The sequence below is a fragment of the Stigmatopora argus genome, chromosome 4, assembly GCF_051989625.1.
Source record: "Stigmatopora argus isolate UIUO_Sarg chromosome 4, RoL_Sarg_1.0, whole genome shotgun sequence".
NCBI classification, from domain to species: Eukaryota; Metazoa; Chordata; class Actinopteri; order Syngnathiformes; family Syngnathidae; genus Stigmatopora; species Stigmatopora argus.
This window is the reverse complement of record NC_135390.1, coordinates 10,357,239-10,384,112: the sequence shown is the minus strand read 5'-3', so window position 1 is coordinate 10,384,112 and position 26,874 is coordinate 10,357,239. Positions and strand designations below refer to the sequence as shown.

At 39.1% G+C, this 26,874-nt stretch overlaps 3 protein-coding genes across 4 annotated transcripts; 2 read left to right on the top strand and 1 right to left on the bottom strand.

The window, feature by feature from the left end:
- The first annotated feature begins 485 nt into the window (after positions 1–485).
- msh5 (mutS homolog 5) lies at positions 486–13,195 on the top strand. Its single transcript, XM_077599193.1, has 24 exons — positions 486–749; positions 823–946; positions 1,145–1,225; positions 1,439–1,492; positions 1,828–1,949; positions 2,056–2,165; positions 2,243–2,278; positions 3,054–3,136; positions 3,210–3,255; positions 3,755–3,893; positions 3,971–4,033; positions 4,111–4,239; positions 4,320–4,392; positions 5,072–5,181; positions 5,304–5,384; positions 5,984–6,071; positions 6,145–6,212; positions 6,331–6,449; positions 6,529–6,655; positions 7,160–7,309; positions 7,456–7,530; positions 12,017–12,163; positions 12,350–12,561; positions 12,622–13,195. The coding sequence occupies exons 1-24, from the start codon at positions 660–662 to the stop codon at positions 12,737–12,739; spliced, it is 2,445 nt and encodes an 814-aa protein (XP_077455319.1). The 5' UTR covers positions 486–659; the 3' UTR covers positions 12,740–13,195.
- On the bottom strand, positions 11,534–22,763 carry LOC144073415 (protein Bouncer-like). 2 transcript variants are annotated; one of them, XM_077599196.1, is made up of 3 exons: positions 16,916–20,255; positions 14,658–14,816; positions 11,534–13,498 (listed from the first exon to the last, which is right to left on the bottom strand). In XM_077599196.1, the coding sequence occupies exons 1-3, from the start codon at positions 16,989–16,991 to the stop codon at positions 13,275–13,277; spliced, it is 459 nt and encodes a 152-aa protein (XP_077455322.1). In that variant the 5' UTR covers positions 16,992–20,255; the 3' UTR covers positions 11,534–13,274. The 2 variants fall into 2 exon arrangements, with proteins under 2 accessions (XP_077455322.1, XP_077455321.1); XM_077599195.1 differs by lacking the exon at positions 11,534–13,498 and adding an exon at positions 22,519–22,763 and having other exon boundaries at positions 14,668–14,816; positions 16,916–21,033.
- A 1,463-nt stretch (positions 22,764–24,226) lies between these two features.
- LOC144072772 (uncharacterized) lies at positions 24,227–26,864 on the top strand. Its single transcript, XM_077598067.1, has 8 exons — positions 24,227–24,508; positions 24,616–24,662; positions 24,735–24,802; positions 25,337–25,446; positions 25,868–25,892; positions 25,984–26,104; positions 26,135–26,158; positions 26,768–26,864. The coding sequence occupies exons 1-8, from the start codon at positions 24,485–24,487 to the stop codon at positions 26,862–26,864; spliced, it is 516 nt and encodes a 171-aa protein (XP_077454193.1). The 5' UTR covers positions 24,227–24,484.
- Positions 26,865–26,874: the final 10 nt, after the last annotated feature.

Here is a 26,874-nt window from a genome sequence, read left to right as displayed (position 1 = left end):
GTGAATATATGTTTATTTTGAAGGTAAAGTATATTATTGGGCAACAGTTGAATTTGTGCCATTCTCTTTTCCAATTCAAGATGAGGTAGTTACTGATCTATTTAGTAGTTATCACTGACACTTTTGACTTTTATAATCATGTTTTAAAACAGAGAATATAATTTAAAGTACTAACTTAAAATGTCACTTGAGCGAATAAACCAGCCAAGCTGGTAATGAATATCAGTGTATATACTATAATTGCATATTGGAAATATTATTATTAATAATAATAATAATAAACTGCAACATTTTTATTTTTGGCATATTCTAAAACAAATGTGATTTGAAATAATATGATTAAGGATAATTTTTACTTCTGTTATTGGTAATTTAACAGGAAACAAGTTATTGCTGTGTCACCTCCTGGAACTGGTATAAGGTGGGCCTTCCCTGTAGCATATTTGAATGTTAGCACTTAGCCAAATTTTAGCTCTAGCTCTTACTTCAACATTACCCCCTTTATGCTGACATTATTTGGAAAGTTAACAGCGTAAGTTGTTATTTATGTGTGCCCTGAAAGTATTTTGATTCCGGCAAAATTGGTTTTTGAAGGAAATTATTTTGCCAGCTAGCACCTAACTAAGACGATTTGCGACGATAGTTTATATTCAAATTCAATGGCGGCAATGGAAGGACATGGAGGAGCAATGGCTACCAACTTGGCTTTCACAGAAGAAGTAGAAGAAGAAGAGGAAGATCCAAATGAGGTTTTAGGAATCAAATCTTGAAATTAACATATGACTTTACTTAACCGCACTTCACTCTGTCTGCTTATTCTAGATTTTATTGAGTGTTTTAGCAGAACATGGCCAAGTGGGTCTCTGCTTTTATGACAGCAAAGACTCGTCGGTTCACTACATGTTAGATACGCCAGATAATGACGAGCTACATCTGCTGGCCAGAGGTAATCATGACTATTGTTTAAAATCTTTATTCATTCACATTAATGAAATGTAGCGCATCGGCCTCACAGTGGGTTCAAATCCAGGTCGGTCCACCTGTGTGGAGTTTGCATGTTCTACCCGGGACTGCGTGGGTTTTCTCCGGGTACTCGGTTATGAAGCGGTTCCCTTGTTCTTATCACCCCTCTTCAATTGTTTAGTCATTCAGGAGATTTATCCTCAAGTGATTATCACCAGTGCAAAGCAAGAGCGCTGCATGACCCGATTCCTGCTCCATCTGGGTGAGTTCAAAAAGTGTTTTGGCAAATACTACGTACTTGTCATGATATTGACATGGTGTACTGGCCAAGCACTATCTATGTCAAGGGGAACGATACGTGGATCAGTTGAACATGGCATTGGGAACTAGCAACAGTGATAAAGGATAAGAAATGGCGATGTACACCAACTTGTAAGACTTAGTACTCATTATTTTTGTCAATTTTTTTTCTCAGGTTCAAATCCAGAGTACAAACCAGAGGTGGTAATTTATCCATATCTCGATTTTGGTAAGAAGGCCTTGAAAATATATCAAGAATTACCTAATATCTGGACTTAGTCCTACCCAAGACATGGGGATTTATTATTTTTATTATTTTTTTAATCGTAACACTGCGTGAAGAACTTTAAGTACTAATACTAGTACTAATAAACCTACGTAGTGGGCACAAATGTGTGTTTTGTGCACATATAAAAGGTCATTTATGGCTACAATTTAGTACTTTATGGACATAATTTACATTTTGTCTGCATCATATAGTTATATTGTGACGAAGACATCCCCTGCTATGCCTCAGTAGCTTTATATAGTATTACGATTTAAATTTCCACTTTAATGTGACAGGTCTGGAACTTGGTAAAATGAGGCTGCTTTCGGCCCATCTGCCTTTCCTGCCTGCTTCCATCTCCGAGGGAGACAAGATGGCTTATCTCTCCTCCTGTATCTCCTTTGACTCACCCCTCATGGTGAGGCAGTTGGTAACGCTCCGTGCCAGCTAATTAAGTGCTAATTCTGCAACTTTTATGTATTTTGGTGTGTGTATGTGTGTGTGTGTTGGATGGTGGGACATAGCTGAGGACAGTGGGCGCTCTTCTCAAATGTTTGGACAGGAGGAGAGTGGGGGTTCAGCTGGAAGACACCAGTGTCGCCGTTCCTATCCTGAACTTCAGTTCGTACACACTGTAAGGAACATCTATATTAGCATACGCATAACATTATTTTTCTGTGATGGCAATTAATATTATTTTTCCCAATATAGTAAGGGTGTGGTGTACATTGATAAGGAAGCATTCAGGTAAGTTGGCTATTTTGGGTTAACATAAAACCCAATAACTAGCTGAGAGTGGTCTTTGTATTGGTACTCCAATCACAGTTGTCTGACATGCCAATTTTACTTTTTGTCGATCCTCTTCTTTTTCCATAATCAACAGAATGCCTATGTAATATTAAAATAGCTCTTGCTTTTTTTGTAAACCATTGAAATTATAAATGATAAACCGTTCATAAATTATTGTAATTTTTAAAGCGATCTATTTATCAGGTCTGTAAGCCTTTATTTGTTTAATACTGAAACAGTTTCAATATAAGCCAAATTTGAGCTTTCAATGAACAATTATTATCTGAATTTGAACAAAAGGAAAGACAGTAGTGAGGCCATGCAGCAGCTGAAAAATAATCACCACTTAATGACTATTTTGAACACCAAAATCAAAAATCTTGGCTCGCAAAATCTAGGCTTCACCATCAAGAACCACCTAAAAAGCAAATTTGCAAAGAACATGTTTTTTTTCATGTGTTATGAAATATTAGGGCCAATCAATCAATAATTGCAGTTCGTTTCTTCCATATGGCTCCTACAACAAAAATGTGAAGTTCTTATCTCAGTTAGTAGACACTTCATTAATTAACAGACAAGCTCCCAACAATTTCTCTACGCAGTATCAAAGATGATCATTCATTATGTTGCGACATCTTTGCATATCATTAGAACTCCAGAATTGTCAAGCGTGGTCACTCCACTTGGTTGTGTACATGTTAAGCATTGATTAATTAAACGTCGTATTTCTCAGGGTCCTGCAGATCTTCAAATCAGAAAATCACCCATCAGTGTATAAGCTTCATTCGGGTGAAAAAGAAGGACTCAGTCTTTATGGTACAATTGGAAAGCAACTCCATTGAGTAAAGCTCTTCTCTGGCTTTGTATTTTAACACTAAATTCTGTGCAGGAATACTCAATTGCTGCAGTTGCAGGTTTGGATCCAAACTGCTACGGTAAGAAAGTCAAATCGCGCTGACATTGGCAGCTTTAAATGTTTAAATATTATGTAGGTGCCCCTTATGCACAATTTAAATGACCGACAGAGATGACAGAACTTAACATGAAAATGTATTTTGCAAATGATAAAGGGCACTGGATTATAAGGCGCACCGTCAATGAAATAATTTGTTTTCATACATAAAACGCACCTAATTATAAGGCGTCAATGTAGCAGTACTAGTGCATTTGTCATTTTCTTTTAATCTTTTAGCCTTGTGGTGGTTGTTTTATTCATGGTTTGATGAATGTGTGTTTTGAGAACAAAGTAATCAATGAATCAATGCCTTGATTGTTATCATGCAATTGTACAATGAAATTGAGAAGCTCTGGCACAGTATTTTAGTATTTAGATTTTTTCAATATTTAGATTTTAGTTGCGATTTATAGTCTGACAATGTGACATTATATCCAATTTATAATACTTTGGAATTATGATGTCCTTCTTGGCCCCAGCCAGTGGTTCCTGCGACCAACTTTGGACCTCGCCGTGTTACTCAGGAGGCAGCAAGTGATCCGTTTCTTCACGTCACCTCGAAATTCAGACTCACTGAACACTTTACGGACGTCACTACGTAGCATCAGAAACATCCCAGTACTTTTGATCCAAATCTTCTCCTGTTGCTTCATCTATAGGTCTGTTGCGTCATAAAGCCTATTTGTGTTTTACAGACTCTCCTGCGTAGGATGTCTCTCGCACAAACCAAAGTTACTGATTGGCAGGGTATCTTCAAGGTCATTTGACTTTCTACATCCCATTCATGCGATTGCATTTTAGTGCCGTATCGCCTGAAGCTGATTGTCTATTTCAGACAGTGTACAATGCGGTGTGTATCAGAGATACAGTACGCCACTTTCCTCGATCCATTCATCTGTTCCGGGAAATCAGTGAAGGCTTCACTGATGACCTCCAACATGTCGCCTCTCTAATCAGCCGCGTGGTACCAGATGAGATCTCTTGTGGTTAAAGTTGCCATTAAACACACTTGCCATCTTAATCCTTGTTGTTGCTGACATATAGGTGGACTTTGAAAGTAGCGTAGCCGAGAACCGCTTCACCATCAAACCAAATGTACATGAGGAAATTGATGAAAGTGAGTGTCTTTTAAATTGCATTACCCTTGTCTACCTTCTACTTTAGTGTTTCCCAAACTTTATTTATTGTACCATGGAACAAATTTTGTAAAGTCACTCAACTATTGGTCAATCCCATAGGACAAATTAATAATTAATTCATTAATAGGAGCATTAATAGGTCTGTTAACGCAATAACTTTAAAAAATTGTATTATTATTAATATTATAGTTCTCCCTCTCATTTTTGATATTATTATTATTATTGTGGTTTGCCAAAAACTGAAGTAATTTTGAACTTATTTCAAAAAAGTTTGAACTCCAAAACTTTTTAGATGAACACAAGAATATATTGTAATATACAGAAGAAAAAATATATTATTATTATAGTTCTCCCTCTCATTTGTAATATATTATTATTATTGTGATCTGCCAAAAACAGAAATAATTATGATCTCATTTCAACTCCAAAACTTTTTAGATGAACACAAGAATATATTGTAATATACAGATGGCAGGTGGACATACAGATTTAATTGTACTTTCTGGTGGAAGAGCATTTACATGTTCTTACTGTCTTTATTTGCCACTGGCATGGTTATATAAAAAAAGACGAATCGCAAAAAGCGTGACTAATAATCGCCAAACTGTGTTGTGGGAGAGGAACTATGCTAAAAACTTTGTTGCTTTTCACTGTCAGAGAAAAGGCGTCTGGTGGGCTTGTCTGGCTTCCTGACAAATATTGCAAGAGAAGAACTAGACCAACTGGATGACAGAATCCCCTCTTGCTCCGTCATCTACATCCCACTGGTGTTGTTTACTTTTTCCATTTACTCTGCTTCAGATGTGCTTTTTCCTTTTGTGACAGATGCATTGGGCATAATTGACTGAATATGCAAGCATATTGAGACCTATACATGCTCTCTTTCCAGATCGGGTTCCTTCTCTGTGTCCCCCGACAGCCGGATATGGTGGTAAAAGAGGACTTTGAGTTGCAGGGGCTTGAGTTTATGGTGGGTTCAGTAACTTGTTGCATTCCGTTGACATTGATTGACGTTCCAATGAGCTAACACTTTCTTCACCATGTATATATTGCTTTTCAATTTAGATTGTTTTATTGTTAATTTTTTAAAATATTTTTTAAATATGTTCTTGAGCCAGACTGCCAAGTTTCATAGTGGTCATCATGTTGTTGACATTATGTTGTCCTTGATTAGCCAATAAGAGAGGAGAGACTCCAAGACACTATTCACTCATTAGCTGCCACTGACAGCGTTACACGTTCATTTATTTTTCACTGTGATGGTCTCAGGTCAAATGGATTGGATGTTTATCACCGCTGATGGTGTTGAAACATGATCATTGAATTAAAGATCTCCTTATGCTAGCTCATCAATTATTATGTCGGTCTCTACAGTAGTTATTTGGAATTGGGATCTTGATTCCATGCAATTGTTGGATATAAGATCCTAAGTGTTTAAAGGTGACAAACAATTCCTTGATAAAAAAAAGTGGTAATGCATCAATTTTACAGATGATACTCGTTAAAGAAGGGGCTGAGTTCCTTTATTGTGATTTTTATGTTTACTCATGTTTGTGGGATGTATGCTAGTTTCTCTCAGATAATCGCCTGCACTACCGAACTCAGAGGACCAAGGATCTTGACAATCTCTTAGGAGATTTGCACTGCGAAATTAGAGGTTACTGACCCCTAAAAACACACACAAAAACATTGGTTAAGGTGCAAAATAAGTAAAATCTCTCATTTTTCAGATATGGAAACTGCAGTCATGACTCAGCTGCAGGACGCCATCCTGGAGAGAAGTGCTGTTCTGTATAAGGTTGGCGTGCATCATGTTTCACTATTCCTACCACTTGAAAGAAGTTGAATTTAGTTTTAATATTGTTGTTTTAAGCATAAAAAACAGTTCACCATCACTGATTCTTTACATTTTGAAGGTTCTGGACCTAGCCGCCGAGCTGGACTGTCTGTTGGCGTTGAGCAAAGCTTCCCTGGAGTACGGCTACACCTCCCCAAAGCTTGTCAGTCACAAGACAATATTGATCGATCAGGGCAGGTTGGCAACTGCGACACAAAAATACAAGATTTGAATAGTTATTGCTATGTTACAGTATTGCTGGTATTTTACACTTCAGACACCCACTTTTCGAGGTTTGTTCTCTTATGTTTGTGGCCAACTCGTTTGAGAGTTTGGAGTCACACGGGCGGATCAAGATTATCACTGGGCCCAATTCCTCTGGGAAGAGCATCTACCTTAAGCAGGTAAAGGGTTCCTTTGATCCAAGATGGCGGCGCGCACGGGTGTAGCGACTCTTTGCAGTGCAATATCTTAGATTGTGCAATATTTTTGAATGTACCTTGCCCGGACGTGACTTTTTATATTTTTATATTACTTATTTATGTTTTTACTGGGAAAACACACTTTGTGGAGTAGTACCACCAATTTTGTTATACGCAGCTGTGTATAATTACAATAAGGCTTTTGATTTGATTTGATTCATGATATTCAGAGAACTTTCACCCCTTGTGAAAAGGAGGATACATTTTTGTTTTACTCTACGTACAAGTCTGGCCAACCAGAAAGCCCCCAACTTTGAATGATTCAGCTTTTGTAACAGATTCTGGTATTGAAAATCAACTGTATTTATTTTCTTCCACTTTCAGAAAACCAATGTATTAAAGTTGTATCCATACTTTGTCAAATATTTTTAACTATTTTGTTGGGACTTTTATTTTCCCTTTGGTCATTCCACATGTGTTTACTAGGTCGCCCTGATTGTGTTCATGGCTCTAATTGGCTCCAACGTGCCAGCTAAGCTTGCAGAAATCGGCCCAGTGGATGCAATATTCACCTGCTTGCCGGGCAGAGAATCTGTGTCTCTGGGCCTCAGCACCTTTATGACCGACCTTAAGCAGGTTCGTATACACGCTTATAAACCTAGTGTGCACACACTCACAATGTTGCGCTGTATCTGAGTAATTCATATTAATTCCAGCATGACTGTCAACTAGCCGCAACCACACATGATAAGAAATTAATGGTTTTCTTTTTCTTTTTCCAGATGTCCCAGACAATCAACAGCAGCACAGGCAATTCATTAATACTCATCGATGAATTTGGAAAAGGGACAAACACTGTGAGAGAAAATACATTCATTCCTACACATGCAGAGGGACACAAAAAAATTCACCAACACGCTTATTCATTAATGTATTTATATATTTATTTATTTATTAACTTATTTATTACCTATCTATTTATATATTAATGTATTTATATAGTTAGCCTGTCTGTTTTTTTTATTTTGTTTATTTTTATATATTTATTTATATTTATTAATTACCTTATTTATTACCTATCTATTTATGTCTAAAATGTATTTTCCTGTGTCTGCATTCTCACCCTCTTGCTACTGTGACAATGAAATTTCCCGAATACGGGATGAATAAAGTTATGTAAACTAATCTAATCTAAAACTCTTGCCCCCACAATGACAACATTTAAGGCTATTTTGTAAATTACATTAGATTAGATTAGAACTTTATTTCATCCCGTATTCGGGAAATTTCTGGGTTGCAGTAGCAAGACAGACACAAGATATTGTAGACCAGGGGTCTCAAACTTGCGGCCCGCGGGCCAACTGCGGCCCGCGGGACGATAATTTGCGGCCCCCGTCTTAATATGAAAGATCGATTTTTTTTTTTTTTGATTTTTTTTTTTTTTTTTTTTTTTTTAATTTTTTTGATTTTTTTTTTTTTACCCCTTTCCCCATGATGGCGCCGTTTAAGTGGCAGCCAGTGGCAGTAGCTCTGTCCACTCATGTTTTTCTTGTTTTACAGCATGTTTTACATGAAAAATTAGAGGGAACATTGACATGCACCTGCTTGTGGCAGGTGTGATACTGGTGTGCCGATAGCGAGCAATGATGATGTCGTGACCGGATGATTCGCCTAAAGACGTTTCGCCGACGGACGTTTGACAGACGGACAGGTCGTACTAGTATTTGTTAGTTTAATGATTAAATACAAATACTAGTATTTGTATTTAATCATTAAACGCTGTTTTCAGCTGGATTTGACCGAATTTGAGAGCATTTTGAGCCGTTTGGCGAATGGACGTCTATAGACGTTTTTTTGCCTCCATCGCGATATCATCCAGTATTTGTATTTAATCATTAAATGCTGTTTTAGGATGGATTTGACCCGATTGCTGTCATTTTACGGCTCGGTTCTGCTACATCTGCCTGCCCAAGAGTGCTTATTCCCGGACTGCCATTGATGGTAGACGAACATTGATTTTTACTATAATTGGATTGGATTGGATTGGATTGGATTGGATAACTTTATTCATCCCGTATTCGGGAAAATTCGTTGTTCCAGTGGCAAGAGGGTGAGGATGCAGGAATAGGAAAGGCATTTTAGACATAAATAGATAGGTAATAAGTAGGTCAAGAAATAAATACATGAATAAATATATAATTAAGTAAGCGTGTTGCTTAGGACATATATACATACATACATACACATAAATGTACATGCATGCATACGGTAGGTCTTAACACACAGCCATTTTTTTGTTAAAGAGCCTGACAGCTGATGGGAGGAAGGATCTGCGGAAGCGCTCCTTCCTGCAATGAGGGTGCCGCAGTCTATTGCTAAAGGAGCTTCGGAGGGACTCCACAGACTCATGCAGGGGGTGGGAGGTGCTGTCCATGATGGACATCATCCTGGTCAGCATCCTCCGCTCTCCCACTTCCTCCACAGAGTCCAAAGGACAGCCCAGAACAGAGCTGGCCCTCCTGACCAGCTTATTCAGCCTGTTCCTGTCCCTCTCCGTGCTCCCGCATCCCCAACAAAGCACTGCATAAAACACTGCAGAGGCCACCACAGTGTCGTAGAAAGTCCTCAGCAGTGTCCTGCACACTCCAAAGGACCGTAGACTCCTCTCCTTTGGACAACACCGGCGGCGGGCCGGATTAAAAATCCTAACAGGCCGAATATGGCCCGCGGGCCGAGGTTGAAAAACTTGTACACACACGATCCGGCGGGGCGAGCGTTCGAATCCCGTTTCGGCGAAACCTCCGTTCGGCCGAATGAACGTTCGGTGGAACGTCCATTCGGCGACCTGCCCGTCTGTCAAACGTCCGTCGGCGAAACGTCTTTAGGCGAATCATCCGAGTACCGATGATGTCGCTCACACTGGTACTCAGTGCGCTCAGGGAGGTTGTCTTTCTGCTCAGACCAACAAAAAATTAGAGGGAACTTTGGTTCGGAGCTGAATGAACCAATCACGGTGAGGTATACGGCTCTGGAGGGCGGGACATCGGCCGGGCTGTCCAGTGCCTCGCTCACTCACTCATTCATTCCTCCAATCAGCTGGGCGGAGGAGAAGCCGTGAGGCCGATCACTCCGCTCGGCGCGCACACTCCTCCGCTGCTCTCAGCATAGAACTGAATGAGGCGCTATGATCCGTGATCCAGCCTGTGTCAGTGTCTGTAGCCATCTCCGCGATTGAAACGGAGAGCGAAAGTGCACATGCGCCACAAACCCGCGCGACTGAATGTGAAAGATCAACCCGAGACTCATTCCAAGTGGAAAAACATATTACAGAGCCCCAGAGATGTCTCTTTAAAAGCCTGCCGTGCAGAGAAAGGTCGGTGATGAGCACAGACAGTTTCAAGAAAAGTGGGGAGTGCAATATTTCTTTGTTGAACACAGGGGCACCCCGACGTGTCTCATTTACACTGAAAAAGTTGCGGTGCACAAGGAATACAATTTGAAACGTAATTGTACTATGAGACATGCTGAGGAGTACGAAAAATACCAGGGAGATGAGAGAGCCAACCAGGTTGCCAGTCTTAAAACACGTCTTCTGAGGCAACAGGATCTCTTCAAGAAGGCTACCAAAGACAGTAATGCAGCAGTCAAAGCTAGCTACGCCGTTTGTGAGTTGATTGATCCTGTGCTAAGTGATCCCAAATGGCTCATGGACTTGGCTTTTCTTGTTGATATCACACATGAGCTTAATGTACTGAACAAGAAGCTACAAGGCCAGGGGCAACTTGTCAGTGCTGCCTATGACAACGTGAGAGCATTCTGCACTAAACTTGTGTTATGGAAAGCCCAGCTCTCTCAGACAAACCTTTGCCATTTCCCAGCATGCAAGGCTCTCGTGGATGCAGGCACACCATTCAGTGGTGAGAAGTATGTTGAGGCCATTTCGAAGCTACAGGAGGAATTTGATCACAGATTTGCAGACTTCAAGACACACAAAGCCACATTTCAAATTTTTGCGGACCCCTTCTCCTTTGATGTGCAAGATGCCCCTCCTGAGCTTCAAATGGAGCTCATTGACCTGCAGTGCAACTCTGCACTCAAAGCCAAGTTCAGGGAGGTGAGTGGAGAAGCAGACAAGCTTGGGCAATTTTTGAGAGAGTTGACCCCCAGCTTCCCTGAACTTTCCCGAAGGTTCAAGCGGACCATGTGCCTTTTTGGGAGCACATACTTGTGTGAGAAGCTCTTCTCCACCTTGAACTTCAATAAGTCCAAGTACAGGTCCAGACTTACTGATGAGCATCTTCAAGCTCTACTGAGGGTCTCCACTGCTTCCTCCCTCAAGCCAAATGTGACTATGTGAGAAGAAGCGCTGCCAGGTCTCTAGCAGCAAGGAGTAGGCAAAAGAAGCCGTGTTCAGAATATTTCATGTTCAATGTTCCATTCAAGTTCAGAAATTTAAAGGTTAAAGAGCTGTTAATACAGACATTTGAAACGGAATAAAAATAATTCATTTTCTCTACTTAGCCAGCCAGTGTATATCTACTGTATGCTCATTAGTATTATTTGGTTTTATATTACTGATTGATTTATTTTTTATTCATCTTTAAGTTAATTTATTTAATTCATTATTTTTTGTTAAAAAATAAAGATATTTGATAACGTTGGAAAGTTTTATCAGTGCTTTTCTTGTGGAAATCCTGATGCGGCCCAGTCTCACCCAGACTCGGCCTCTAGCGGCCCCCAGGTAAATTGAGTTCGAGACCCCTGTTGTAGACCTAGGTAAAAATGGATTTTAACAAGCAAATTTGGTTTCGAGCATTGGAGACTTTATTGAAATCACAGCTACAAAGAAGAGAACAAGGCTTTACACTTGATAAAATATTTATTAACAAAATATTTATGAGCATACACATATGGTGTCCTAAAAGCACAGGTTGACTCTATATTTATCTGCATCAACATGCGCAGGAAGCAGTTTGTTTTGCCTCAAAGGCAAAACAAATAGGAGATTTAACGCTTTATTACCGGCAAGGGCTAAAATGGCAGCACTCCCAATCTCGGAGGACACATTTAGACCGGAATTTTTGCACATCTAAACGACAGCAGACTTTTTATTGGACATTTTGGACATGTCTACACTCACTGTTGTTAAAGACGTGAGTGACTAAGCTATTTCTAGAAAGTCACACAGGAGATAAAAAGGGGTAATGGTGATAAATCACAATTTTCTTGTGTTGGCAATGCGACATTTAATTAATTTGGATAGTGCAATGTGGCAAACACCCAAGGCTTTGTGCGACAATTTCAATTTTAGACTTAGTAACTCTAGTAATGTCTTTCTTCCAGGTAGATGGCTTGTCTTTGCTGGCAGCGATCATCTCACACTGGCTGAAAAAAGCTCCTACAGATGTTCCTCATGTCCTGCTGGCCACAAACTTTCACAGCTTGCTGCAGCTGGGTCTATTACCCACATCCAGCATGCTTTCTCTTCTGGTACCGGCAGATGCTCTCACTGCAATATTTAAATGGCAGCCTAAGGCATTTGAGTGCCGGAAAACGTTTTATGGGACCAGAGTAATCTGCTGCAGACCTTTGTGAAGAACAGAAGAACCCATTAACTGTGACTCATGATTGGTTTCATCCAACAAGGACTGCATTCGTGTAATGTTTGTGTTTCAGACTCTCGAGACTACAGTCGATGGTGAGGAATTGGTTTTCCTTTACCAATTGAAGCCAGGCATCTGCCAGTCCAGTTATGCTGCCAATGTGGCAAGACTGGCCGGTCTGCCCCACAACATTGTCCAGAGAGGGGTAGACGTGTCTGAACTCTACAGGACAGGACAATCCATCCCACGTGTTGACCATGTTTCATCAGATGAAAAGGCAGATAGGTTTGTTCATTCGTCAATCAAATCAATTTTGTAGGAGACGTTCACCTCTGTGTTTCACAGATACAAGACTTTGGTGGAGAAATTTATGAGTCTGGATCTGGACGATGACAACCTGGACCTGGATAGCTTCATGAAAGAGCAGGTTCTGCCCTCTGCTGGCAACCCTCAGAATACCTGAACTGTCACCAAATAGGTTGGGGCAAGAATTTGAAAGTGACAGACCATTTTTCTTTCATGACAAAAATGTCAAATTTGTTGTCTTGCACACTTAGCACATGTTTTGCCATTGTTTTTTGTTAGTCACTAAAGTTATTGGTTGTTAATGTTATTGCTCATCCACTAGTTCTATCCCATGAAGCGTATTAGTAGTTGATCTAGTCTGTCATGCAGTTCTACAAACAAGGGAAAATCCAGCTGCACTGCTGTAAAAACCACCAAAATATTCAACCCGTTAATCTGTTTTATTGATTAATGTTCGATGTTCCCATACTGTTGTCTCTAACTTAGTATGGCCCCTGATTAGAGAAGGATCCCCACAACTATTTAGTGGTTGTCAATTAAATTAAGACAAATATATTTGACAAAATGCTGTTTGTTGTGTTGTGCTATGGAATAAATGTATGCCACTGATGAATTGTCAGCTTCTACATGTGGGTGTTTTTGTACCTCCAACCCTCTATTGGCAGCGCACAGAATGAATAATTGTTGGCTTCTCAATGTGTTGATCCCGCTAAAGTGCACCAGGATGTCAGGAATGCTACAGTGATGCATAAAAGTGTGTCAAGCTTAGGTTTGAATGCAATGTTACAAAAGGGGGTGTCACAGCAGTGTTTGGTCATGACAAAGATGCTGTTGTTGAAAAGGAATTCCACGGTGGTCTCCACATTACACTCCTCTGGGTTAACGCAGCCGAGTGTCTTGACATCCAAGGCATCACCTGAGGGAGAAAAGGTGATAAAAAAAATATTTGATTTATCAGCTCAAGTCCATACAACTTTGAAAATGTATGTGATAGATCCTTCTGTTCAAACGCTTGGCGTCACCCAGATAATTTTGTGTTTTCTATGATGTCAGACATTTGTTTATTCAAAGGATTTGCTAAATAAATTAAAAATATCATCAAAATATTGGTGTAATTACAAATGTATATTTTTTTATTACTGGGAATAATCATCAGAACACCGAGAATGCCAAAATTCTGCAGTGCTGTGATTGCGGCAAATGCCACTTTTAAAGTACAAAACGTCTCTGAATTCTTTTGACAACATTGTTACGTTGTTCCTAATCAATGCGTATCAATGAGAATATCCATGCAGAAGAGTGTAATGAAAAAAATAATTCCTATGTTTCCATATTTTACCCCACAGGTTAGCGGAGAGCCATATGCACCCATCAAAAGAGCCATATGTGGCTCCCGAGCCACAGGTTCCCTGCCCTTGGTAGAGACATTGTACATGTAACTGTGGTTGCAGTAGATTTTTTTTAAATAATCATTTTCAGCGCTATCACAGGGGCAAAGGGGTTAGCACGGGGGCGCTCACACTTTTTTGCTCCAAGATCTACTTTTCAATGAACCTCCCACATTCTACTTTGTTGTTAGGGTTAGAATTCAGGGGTGGGCAAAGCGGCGACCCTAATGAGGATAAAGCGGTTCAGAAAATGAATGAATGAATGAATCCCCTAATACTTCCTTGGAGATCTACCAATAGTTCCTAGGCGATCTATGTAATGGGAACCCCTGGGTTAGCATGTCCGCCTCACAGTTCTGAGATCGAGGGTTCAATCCCCTGACCTTCCTGGGTGGAATTTCTCTTAGTTTCCCCGGCTTCCTCCGACATTCCAAAAACACTCATGGCAGGCTGGTTGAACACTGATGGTCCCTATATATGAGTTTGAGTTCAATGATTATTGGTCTCGTGCCGTGCAATCGCCTGGCAACCAAAACAGGGTGTCCTCCGCCTACTCCCGACACTTGACTTGGATAGACTCCAAGACGGTAAGTAAGATGAATCATCATTTTGGTGGTCAAGTAACATTGCAATTCTAAAATATACGTACTCCAAGCCCTTTCCATAGATGACGCCTCCGCAACTCACCTGCCTTCCCACGGCCCGTGAAGCATCGTTCCCCGAGGCTGCAGTTGGTTTCCGTGGTGTAGCAGGCGTCCCAGAATCCCAGGTCACAACGAAAACACTGCAGTGGTTCCTCCTCTTCTATAAACCCTGCCGCCTCCCCCGGTTGCTCTTGTTCTTCACCTGATCCCACACAGGTATTGTTTACTCAATCACTCCCACATAAAAACATCCATGTCGAATACACTTCATTATGCACTTTGCTATAAAAAGTAATACAAGACGAATATAAAGATATACAATCTATTTTATATATGTCAAATACAAGCAAATCAGATTTTTTTTGTCTTTGTTTACTTACTTAGATTTATTTAACAATCAATTTATATTCTATGTTATACTATGTGTCCCTGCTTTTTTCCCCCACACTCAAAAAACAGTTATGTCCGCCATTTTGAATAATGGTGGTTTTACAATAATACATATTTTATGTAAAGCATTCACCATGTCAACCATCAAAAGTATCTAAACATAAAGCCTGTTCCAAATAGCATTGTTTGTTTCAAAGCTTTAAGATATTCTGTTTTAGGACAACAAGGCAAAAACTGTCATTGAGCTTAGTAATTTTTTTTTTTTTAACATCCCAAAGATATTTTGTTTATTTAGCAACAGTCTGGAATTTGTTTGGGTGATTTGTGTTGTTTGGGGATAGCTTTGGGACTCAGAGCGGCATCCTGTTCTAATAAATAGACAGATGTTGGCACAAAACAAAAAAGAGCTGGCATGATTTAATAAGCCTTTTTTTCCTCCAGGAATGCACAAGATAATAGAAATGCTGTCATTCATTTGTTCCAAAAGTTCTAGGCCCCAATATTTGTCCATTACATTTATTGGCACTATGTGTGAGTGTCAAACAAAAAAGCAACAAGGACCAATTTTGGTAACTTTCTCACTCATGTGTGAAGAGTACCTCCTAAAGGAATCCAAGCAAGAGTGAGAACAAAAAAATGCTTTAAAAAGTTGTTTTGTTTGACATTAAAAGGAGATTCATGGTAGCTATAAAATGATAAAATAACTTTTGCTCTAAAATTAGCCTAGCAGTATATTATGCTGTAATGATCACATATCCCTGCTTTAAATAACATTTTCTACATTTTAATACTACTTGCTTAGTGCTCTTTTATACTGTGCTACTCTTTGTGAGATTATGTGTGTGTATATATATATATATATATATATATATATATATATATATATATATATATATATATATATATATATATATATGCAACACGCTTATTTATTTATATATTTATTTGTGTATTTATTTATTTATTAACTTACTTATTACTTATGTCTAAAATGCCTTCTTATTTCTGCATCCTCACCCTCTTGCTACTGTGACAACGAAATTTGCCAAATACGGGATGAATAAAGTTATCCAATTATGTATTGATGAGGATGATGTAGAGCCCATTTAATGCCTGCTTAAGCTTAAAAAATGAGGTCCCGTGAACTCCTCAGTCAGGTTCATCCCATTAGATGGAGAAAGCTCTAACTTACACCAAGCAGACACAATTACTACACTCATTGTTCAGCATTTGCTATTTACCTTCCAACTTTAATGTACAGTAGCTCAGCTGATGTGTTTCATATTACGACTCTAGAAATATCAAAGTCTCCTTTAGATTGAGTACTGTTCTTTTAGATGAGATGAGATTAGATTACTTTATTCATCCCGTATTCGGGAAATTTCATTGTCACAGTAGCAAGAGGGTGAGAATACAGACACAGGAAAATACATTTTAGACATAAATAAATAGGTAATAAAAAATAATAATAAAAAAATAAGTATATATAAATCAATCAATAAATAAATATATAAATTAATTAATTAATACATAAATAAATATTTGTGTTGCTGAAATATATATACATATATGTATATATATATATATACATATATAAATATACCTATACATACATACATATATATAAATATACATATACATACATACACATAGATGTACATGTATACATACAGTTGGTCTTAATTTTATTCATTTTAATGGACGGTTTTGTTGAGAAACCTCATTAACGTCAACATAAACTTAAAATCGGAAAATTTGTTTCTGTCTTAACACGGATTAAAATAACCTTAAAATGCAAACCAGTCGCGTCACTTATGTGAATGAATGCAAAATGACATTTTATATATCAATAAATAGAAATAGGTGATTTAGGGTTGTTGATGAATTGTTTATTTTCAGGTGTAATCTTACCTCGAGCACAAACGAGCATCATAAAAGCCAAAGCACAGAACGTTACTCCTTTCATTGTCATCGCAATAATATTCATGTTCTTTCCACCGAGAGTGCTGTAAAGTAGTCCGTAAGGTTCTAAATTGGATTAGTCAATGATGCATCCGCTGTTCCACATTTGATCAGCCCTTACCAGGTGCTGTATACCTTAAAAAAAGCAACCTGTCCAACAAGTAATTATGCAAAACCCTGTTGGAGAATTTTGTATTCAATTGAAATTAGATAATTGGCTCTATTATTTTTTCTTTTTATCATTTTCAACAAGTGTGACAGAATGAAGAAGCCTCTGCGAGGGCCGAGAATTATGACAATGCTTATCCCTCATTACACCAAATTGTTCTTTTGTAGGCGAATTTAAATGAACATTTTCCGGCCGGTTGCTTCTCGCCATCACGCTGTTTTTTCACACCTCATGTGTCTGTTTCAGAGCAGCAAAACTGCATGTGTCCTGAGTCAGCGCTCACTTAAGAGGCTTACAACCTACTGCCCGTCTGCTCAGATACATATTAACGCATACACACGCTGATATGCGCACCCGAAGGTGGAGGTCTGATTTAGTTGTATTCACAATGCAGCATTCAATTGCAATGCTGGGATTATATAACTGGGCTTGCGGGGTTGTTGGCATGATGTGTTTGGAACTGTACACAAAAAAATGATGTGCTGTCATTGTTTTGTTTGCCTTAATCTCCTTATTATTGAGAATCCATTTCAGAGAAATCATGTTTCATATTTTGGTTAGAGTTCAAACATTTTGAAGACAAGTGACTACTAGATTAAAATATAATGTTACGTAACTATATAGTGAGCATTCATTCATTTTCTGCACTGCTTATCCTCCCTCACAAGGGTCACGGGGGGTGGATATTTTAGTGAAAAATAATGTCAACCCTTTTCATTTGCTCTGCATGTGATTTTTCAGTTCATTTGAGCTGATATTGGATCAAACATTGATTTTTTTTTTCTCCTACTGACTTGTGTTACAAATATTTGAGCTATGGCATATATTTGTTCAAGAATCGTCTTCATCAGAATATAGATTGTTCTGAATTAATGTAGTGCTTGATTTCCTGTGAGGAAAATTCAAGAAAGTTGTTAGTGAACTGTTGACTTAAGCTGTCTCCAACGTGTCATTTTTCTGAGCAATTTGTGCAAAGGAGGCTGGCAGCTTGTTGCAAGACGCAGTCGCACTATCGCCAACTTTGTGCTGCCGCAGAATCCTCGTTTCTTAGCACAACCTTCCCACACAGAAGCCTCCGTCGTGTGCTGGGGGGGATGGAGAGATGCAAATGACGTGTACACTTCAGCAGTGAGAAAATGTTGAGTGAGCCTAAAGCAACTATTAAACCTCAAGCCTCACTCAGAAAGCAGAGGGATAAAGCTGTTCACCTACTGGATTTTTAAATAAAGCATTGGATTGAGTTGATTTAGGGATGAAAAAGGTCAAAAAGCGGGCAGATTCAAGCTCTCTTCACTCCTGCTTTGTCAGGGAAAAGTCAATACCCCCATTGGAATTTCCTCCCCTTATAAATCCAATCCTTTTTTTCAACCCGAACTCTGATTGAAATTCTTTAACAAAAAGAGAAAGCTGTTTAAGGATATGTGGATTTGAACAGAATGAAAAATATTGGCTGGTAGTTATGTAGTGAGAGAATTGTGGTCATCTTGTACCATCACTGGGCCAAGAACCCTTTCCCTGGATAGAGACTAGATTATGGAATGTGTGAGATAAGATTCCGACTTATTTGGCAACTAATCTTCCTCATCCTCTTAAAACGAACTTCTCCGGGGAAATCCAGAGCAGACGGTGCTTTAGCAAAACTCTTGAGTTCTAACATAGTCTGATTGTAAGAAGCTTGAAGGGAGTTGGACTCCTTCAAAAAACAAAAACACAGAATTAGTGTGTGTCTTATTTTAATCCTCCTTTAAAAGTATTTTTTATTTCTACTTCGATATCAAGAATTTGGTCAACAAGTTATGCTGTGTTATTTAGGCCATTTGTATCTGAATATTGTAGTATTAAATTAATTGAATATTGTATTGAATTAATTGATATTTAGGGATGCACCAAAATGTAAAATCTTGGCTAAAACAGAAAACTGAATATTTATTAAACCAAGGCCAGAAACCGAAATTTTTCAAAATATGATTAATATTTTTTGGGAATTATATCTTTTAAAAGTTTATAATTCTAACACTTAGAATTGGGCGGCCCAAGTGGTTAGCGCGTCCGCCTCACAGCTCTGGGGTCCTGGGTTTAAATCCAGGTCACATCCATCTGTGTGGCATTTGCATGTTCTCCCTGGGCCTGCGTGGGTTTCCTCCGGGTACTCTGGTTTCCTCCCACATTCCAAAAACATGGATGGTAGGCTGATTGGACACTCTAAAGTGCCCCTAGGTATGAGTATGAGTGTGAATGGTTGTCCTTCTTCTCGTGCCCTGCGATTGGCTGGCCACCAATTCAGGGTGTCAGCTGGGATAGGCTCCAGCACCCCCCGCGAACCTAATGAGGATAAAGGGGTTCAGAAAATGAGACACTTACAAAAGTGTTCATTTGATTGATTCAATACTCATTGCACAAAATTAAATACAATTAAACACTAAATTAAATGTTTAACCTGACACATTACATTAAATAAGGCACGTGTGAAAATGAAATTCTATTCCTTGAGCTAAAGTAGCTCTATTTGTTTTCAAAGGAAAAGTAGTATTACAACTATACTTTTTTGGGGGGAAACTAAAACTGCCCCACAACAATGCAATGCATACTTAAGTGCAATGTATATAAATAAATATAGTTTTTATTTTCAGCCTTTTTGATATGCATATTTAGGCTGGTGCGACTTATACTCGGGTTCGCTTATACTAAAAAATATTTTGCATTGCAGTATAAATCTGTTGGCGCTTACAAATGGCATCATGTAAAATGTCATTAAAATGATAATATATACAGTATTTTTCTTTTATTTGGGATATAGCATTTGCCACAAACTGTCCTGAATGTAAAAATCACTGAACAATCATGCCAATGACGATTATATAACATTTGTTGCTGGCATATCTGTTAAATTAGTGTTAGATAAGTGTTAGACGGCTCATTTACAGAGAACATCAGACATGCTATCATTGTTTACTTTCCACTGGAACACTCTCAGATCTAACCTCGTAAGTTCCACGTGGCATCCGTCTGACTTCCCGGCGGTCTGGAATGCGCCATTAGAGACTTTGCCTCTTTGTGGTGCATTTACAAGACAAACATCAGTTCCTGGACTGCGTTGTTTGGTGGGTCCAAGTCCTCAGACGCTGTGAAAATGTTTAATGTTCTGGAACTGCAGGGCCAATCCACGGGTGAATGTTACCCTCGCTCGACTCGTCGGGGAAGGCGGAGGAGTGAGGGACGGATGGGCCGGGGGCGGGCGAGTCAAGACTTGGCTCCTGGTGGTGCAGAACCTGAGCCAGAAGAGAGCCCTCACTTTCAGACACGTCTTCTATTTCTAAATGACGGATGGGTGATTTGTTCATGTCCTCAAAGGTCTGGCACGCAAAATGAAGCGGAGAAGGGAAGAGACTCCAGTCCTGATTGGCAAGAGGGAACGTAAAGAACTCCAGATCCTCGTCTCGAATCTCCCACTGTTCCTCACTACTAAAACTTGTCCGCTCTCGCGAGTCCTCCCACCCGAGATCCTCCTTTAAGTTCTCGAAATCGTCACACATCTGCAGCCGGTGCACCTCCTGGTCCCGGTTCTCGTAGAGTAAGGTGGCGGCGCATATGAAGATGAACAGGCCGACGCCCATGACCACAGGCCCGGCTAGTTTCATCTTATCCACGTGGCTGGACCCGCGACCCCCCGTGGGCCTGGGTGGCGCCGACACGTACCCCGCCACGGCCACGCTCATCCCCGCTAGCACCACCACCACTCCCACCATTAGCCACGCGCCCGGGGCCGAGCGCAGGTGCAGCGGGGTCTGGGTGGCATCGCCCTTTCTCAGGGGGCATCCTGGCAGGCAGGCGGGGGACGAGTGGGAGGAGAAGGGACTGCTGACAGGACTACTGGCCGCTGTCATAGTCTTGATTGAAGCTGCGAGACAAAAGTGTGCAGATTTAGTCAAGAGCGGGCAATGTGGGTTTTGGACCGGACACAACGGGAAATAACTGCTTTAATAGGACATGTGGATGGCGTAATGATCCTGACGCAGGATCCTTGTTTTTGAAGGAACAAGGGTTCTCCTTTGTAGAAGTAGATTTTGTGAAACTAAGCAAAATGGAGATCAGGGTATGGAGATTTACCGGAGCAGAATGGTGAGCTGGTGATTAGCATATCTACCATGGACTTGCAAGAGTGTTTTCCAGTCTTCCGATGAGGATATTCATCCTGTGCCTGTGTGGGTTTCCTCTGGATTTTTCATGGAATCCCAAAACATTCATTCGATAGATTTGAACTCCTCACAGTAAAAAAAAACACTTGAAATTGAATTGAAGTGAATTGTATGCTTTTATGGTGTCATCTCATCCCATTTTCTGAACCTCTTTATCCTCACTAGAGTCGTGGGGGGTGCTGGAGCCTATCCCAGTTGACTTTGGGCCAGAGGCGGGGTACACCCTGAATTGGTGGCCAGCCAATCACAGGGCACACGGAGACAGGCAACCATTCACGCTCACCCCCACACCTAGGGACAATTTAGAGTGTCCAATCAGCCTACCATGCATGTTTTTGGAATGTGGGAGAAAACCGGAGTACCCGGAGAAAACCCACACAGGCCCGAGGAGAACATGAAAACTCAACGCAGGTGGACCAACCTGGATTTGACGATGGGAACAAGGTGATGAATCAGACTGGACACACATAAAACTTTTTTTTTCTGTTCATTTTAAATGGTTCTGATGTCCATGGAGGCGATCAATAAAAGTAGTGGCCAGAAATGCATGCCAGACAGAATTTTTTTATTATCTTCCACTGGAAGACAGAAGGCACTTAATTAAGCAGTATATTTATTTTTTATTTAGGAGAGTGCCATGAGATTTTTTTGGCATGTAAAAAATCTGTGTCTGCCCCACCATTGCAATTCCTTAATAAATATGTATCTACCTGTTGGCTGTCTAATATTTAAGAGAAAAAAGGATAATTTCCGACCATTCATTGCAATCTGTTACCTCGTTCTTGGCAAAGACTCCCCCATTTAGATATAGCTACTACTTTTAATGTAGTTGTACCAACAGACATTTTCCCAATGTTGTTAAGACATCAACTTTCCCATTGGATTTTTTTTCCAGTACATCATTTTTCACAGTCATCCGAAGTGAATACCATCATTTCCAGCTCACTTTACATAATTTGACCCCTTTCAGGGACTGTCACTTCACCGCGGTCATTTCCTAGTCATCATTTATCCCCAAGCAAGAGAACATTTAATGAGAGTGTGTGTGTGTGTTCGTCAAGGGCACATAAAGTGTGATCGTGATGCCGCCATCAAAGTGCTCTCGGCAGTGTAGCACCATTTCTGGCTGCACTGCAGTTGTTTAGAAAAAAAGAATACAATAGGAAAAAAAACCAAAAAACACTTGCCTTGTTTTGTTCCTCAGTGCCACTCATGGTCCACAATCAACAAGCATCAGTTGTCTCTTGCAGTTCTAATATCCTCTTTTGGAATTGCATGCTCTAATTTAGACTTTCTCCTTTTTCCCACTACTTGCTGCATGGCACGTTCCACACAAGCTTGAGTGAAGCTCCTTTTTTTTAAATTCCAGGACGTAAGAGGGTTGTTATAAAATTGCTGCAAAGCGACTGCCTCTCCTCGCTCTGTGTGCTTGAGAGAGTGTGTGTGTGTGTGAGAGAGAGTGTGTGTGAGAGTGTGTGGAGGAGGGGGCGTGGGAATCATGGGCAGTCCCACGGTGTGTTGTGTTATTCTTGGTGGGTGACACATTCACCCTGATGTAAAAATTTGGACTTTGGCATTTCCCAAAAAAATTGCCGAAATCAAAAGTTCAATTTACATCATTATTACATTCCACTCTTTATTGAGTCAAGGCATTTTTTTACATGAAAACAAATATGTCAAGGGAAAGCACCATGCAGAAATGTTACAAATGAAATATACTTGAATTTGTTTGATGTCGTCTCAGTTAATATTTAATGAGGAAATGCAATTTCTGAAGAAATTACAGGGGATTGTTTTGATGATGGGTGGTAAACTGTTAGTTTTAGGACATTTTTTGGGCCAGCTTTACGTGAAAAGGGTGAATTTCTATTCTAATGTGTTGAAATGTAATTAATGTGATTAGGAAAAGATGTAAACATTGTATGTTAATGAGTAGCAATTTTTGGTAGAAAATAATGACCACCATAGGAGATTTTTGGTGGTCTTCCTAAAAAAAAACATGCACCTCTTCACTGACCCGCAAACATAGTTCCAATCATTTTACAAGCTAAATTGATGACTCATAATATAAGTCTATGCACATCATTAAACAAAACTTGTGGATCTCAAACCACATGTAAATCGCAAATGTTCCTGCTTCTGTGGAAATCCCAACTAAGCGTCAGTGCTTTTATTGTCATTATACAAGTATAATGAGATTTAAAACTTCACCACAAAGTTCACCAATAACAACAGCAAAAACAAACAAATAAATAATCAATAAATAAGTAACATATAACAAAAATAAACAAATAAAAATAAATAAATAAAAATAAATAAATATGCAAATGCATAAACAAACAAACAAAATAATAAAAATAAATATGCAAATGAATAAACAAACAAATAAATAAAAATGAATAAATATGCAAATTAATAAACAAACAAATAAATAAAAATAAATAAACATGCAAATAAATAAAAATAAATAAATAAATGAAAACAAACAAATAAATAAATACATACTAAATAAGTAGTAGTCAACATAATAAATACTAAGTCGTAATCAACATGAATAAGTGGTCACTCAGTAGCTGCCATTGTGCAATGAGCAAATGATCACTGCCAACCCTCCGTGTCCAACTGCGTGGGACGTCTAGCTCCGTGAATGGCTCTGAATTACAAGCATTGACAGTCAGTTTTTCCAGTTTAAATTACTTGGACGTTTATCGTTGTTACTGTTAAGGAGAAAAGGTGCTGAAATTAATAAACGACCGCATCAAATGCAGCTGTAGAGAAAGCAAGCAGGTGTTATGTACATAATGTTGATTACGATCATTAGGATCGAGGAATCGAGAGCGAGTTCTAAAGCAATGCAATAACAATAACAGATCAATAGATGGCGGTAATGCGCGATTACAAGTTGCTAACCGACCGTAGAGTGAACGAAGTGATCTGCGCATGTGCGGAAGGTATTTTGGAATATATTGGCGCCAATGTTTTGCTATTATGACAAACGATTTCAACTGACGCCTTATTCTTTGAAATAAAAACAACAACACCAACTCGTTACCATTATTCGAATGGATTGCGATAAAACGCATGTGTTTATTCCGCAGCCGTAGAGTCAAACGCGGGATTACCACTTCTTTGTGCTCAGAGGGTGCGTAAAAAATGGAACAGGGAGCTCGATATGCGGTTAGTTAAACGTATATTTCTTCATACTTTCGTGTTTTTCGTTTTTAAGTCCCGTAATAAATGCACAAGAGAACTTTGCAGCAAAATATTTCTCTCTTTGTCTTCAGCGCAGGATAGCTAAGAGGAGGCTTTGCTATCTGACTACAAAACAAGAGTAAGTATTTATTTAGACATACTATAGGTAATTCTTTTATAGACAACGTACTAAATCTGAAATTGTTTCTAGTGTACCTAAAGAAGAATTACAAGGTAAACTGTCATTGGGAAGCGTCGACCGGATGTTCGATGATTTAGGTAAGGTGTTTTCTTTTTTTTTTTTTATTGAAAAAAAGAAAACAAAGCATTTTTTTCATTGACAATCGAATGGACCTTTCTTAAATGAAAGAGTACTTAATCAACAGTTCAAAACCAGTGGGGTTGTTTCAATTTGGTTTAGGTCGGGAGAATTCCAGTCCAGATTTTTGACAACATTCTGTTAAAACAACTTCATAACCGCTTTGGAAGGGTGGCAAGGTGCAGAACCTTGTGGAAACACGTAACATTCGTGAATAACCATAAACACTCTTGAGGTACACACCATCAATGTATAAAATTTGCTCTTGAGCTTTTAACATTGTTATATTTTATTAGTGTATGATTGTTTAATAGCTGGGTTTGATTGATGATGATGATGATGCACACTCACGTAAATACTGTCTTGACTAAAAAATCGCAAACACGTACATTAAAAGTCACAAACTTGATTTATTTTTCAATCTATGTGGTGTTGATTTTAGTATTAGTATCTGATTCTCCTTTGATATTTTCTTATACATTTGTTCTTAACAGATTTCAGGGAATACGTCCCCACACTTTTTCAATTCTCAGACTCGGACACTGAGGAAATCCAGGAGGTGCAACATTCTTCACCACTGGATCTATCGGATAAAACTGCAATGGTAATTGGGGAAACCCTAACACAAATTGATAACTTATATTTAAAAACCTTAAGAAGACAAGGCTTTCATCACGTAAAAAAAATCTTACTAAGTAAAATGGAGGCTGAATTACATTTTTCTGAAATTTAATAGTGGTAAGAAATAAGAATAAAAGCGTGTATGAAATTGAGGCATACATTTTATCAGTGCTACTAATATTTTACCCTAATACTTTCAAGCATTCCAGATTACTGGCTCTTTTTTGTTACTTGAGTAAGATCGTAAGATAATTGCGTTTTTTTTTTGCATACAGAAATACTTTGAGCAACCGTCTTTTCACGTGAATGCCATTAATATTATTTTATATACGTGTGGATATTTTGTGTGTTTTTTGTATGTCCCTTTAAATGAAACTAACATGTTTTCCTCTGTATTGCTGTAGCCTTCCAAAGAGGATCTAAACAAAGGTAAAATGCATGCGCACAATTAAATCCCGCCGACATATACCGATTCCACATGAAAGTTTAAAAAAAATGAAAACCTTTCTTTTAAAACCAGTGCAGACTTCCAGCCCACTAGACGAAAACAGTGATGGGATTCCTGCACAGCTCGAGACTAACGAGGTAGCCAAAAGGCTGTCTCCAATCCTTAACGACTCTCAACAAGAAAATAACACCGCTAACGACCCTCAACAAGAAAATAACACCGCAAGGAATCAGCCAGACTCTGACATGTAAGAATTTTTTGACGCAATTTTTTGGGGGGTATATAACCCTCTCACCCCCATAAAGAGAAGTTGTACAGAAGATGAACAAACAATGCATTTCAATTAAAAAACATAGAATGGGTTGTTCATATATTGACCACAAGATGTCGCCATTGTCCTTTCAATGTATTGCCAGCTGCAGACGCATAAAAGGATAAACATGCAATGTTAAGTAAAATTAAATTGATAAAATTCCAATGAATCAAAAATAGAAATACACAGACATCTCGTTGTAGCCCCAAATAACATATATTTTTCTCTGTGGTATTTAATTCATTGCATGGCATTGATGAGGACAAATCCTATTGAACACTCATGTTTCAGTACCATTGGCAGTGCTACGCGTCCAATCCATTTTGACTGGCATGTCCGTTCTCCCTTTCCAGTCAAAATATATTGGACGTCTAGCATCGTCAATGGCAGGTAATAAGAGCCCAGTAGGGTTTTTTTTATATATATTTTTACAAATCGTAATTTGTAATTAATGTCTGTCCAAGAAAAGCTGGCTGCTCGTCCGTCTTCTACAGCTCTGAGTTTCTTCTGTTTACAATATTGCTAACACTTCATGTCTTGCAGATACGATGACACTGAGTCCAGCCCGCGCAAGACTGTCCCGGGAAGTCCCACTTCGGGTCACAAGATCAGGCTGCCGTCCCCTATGTACGTCCTGTAATGCATTTAAC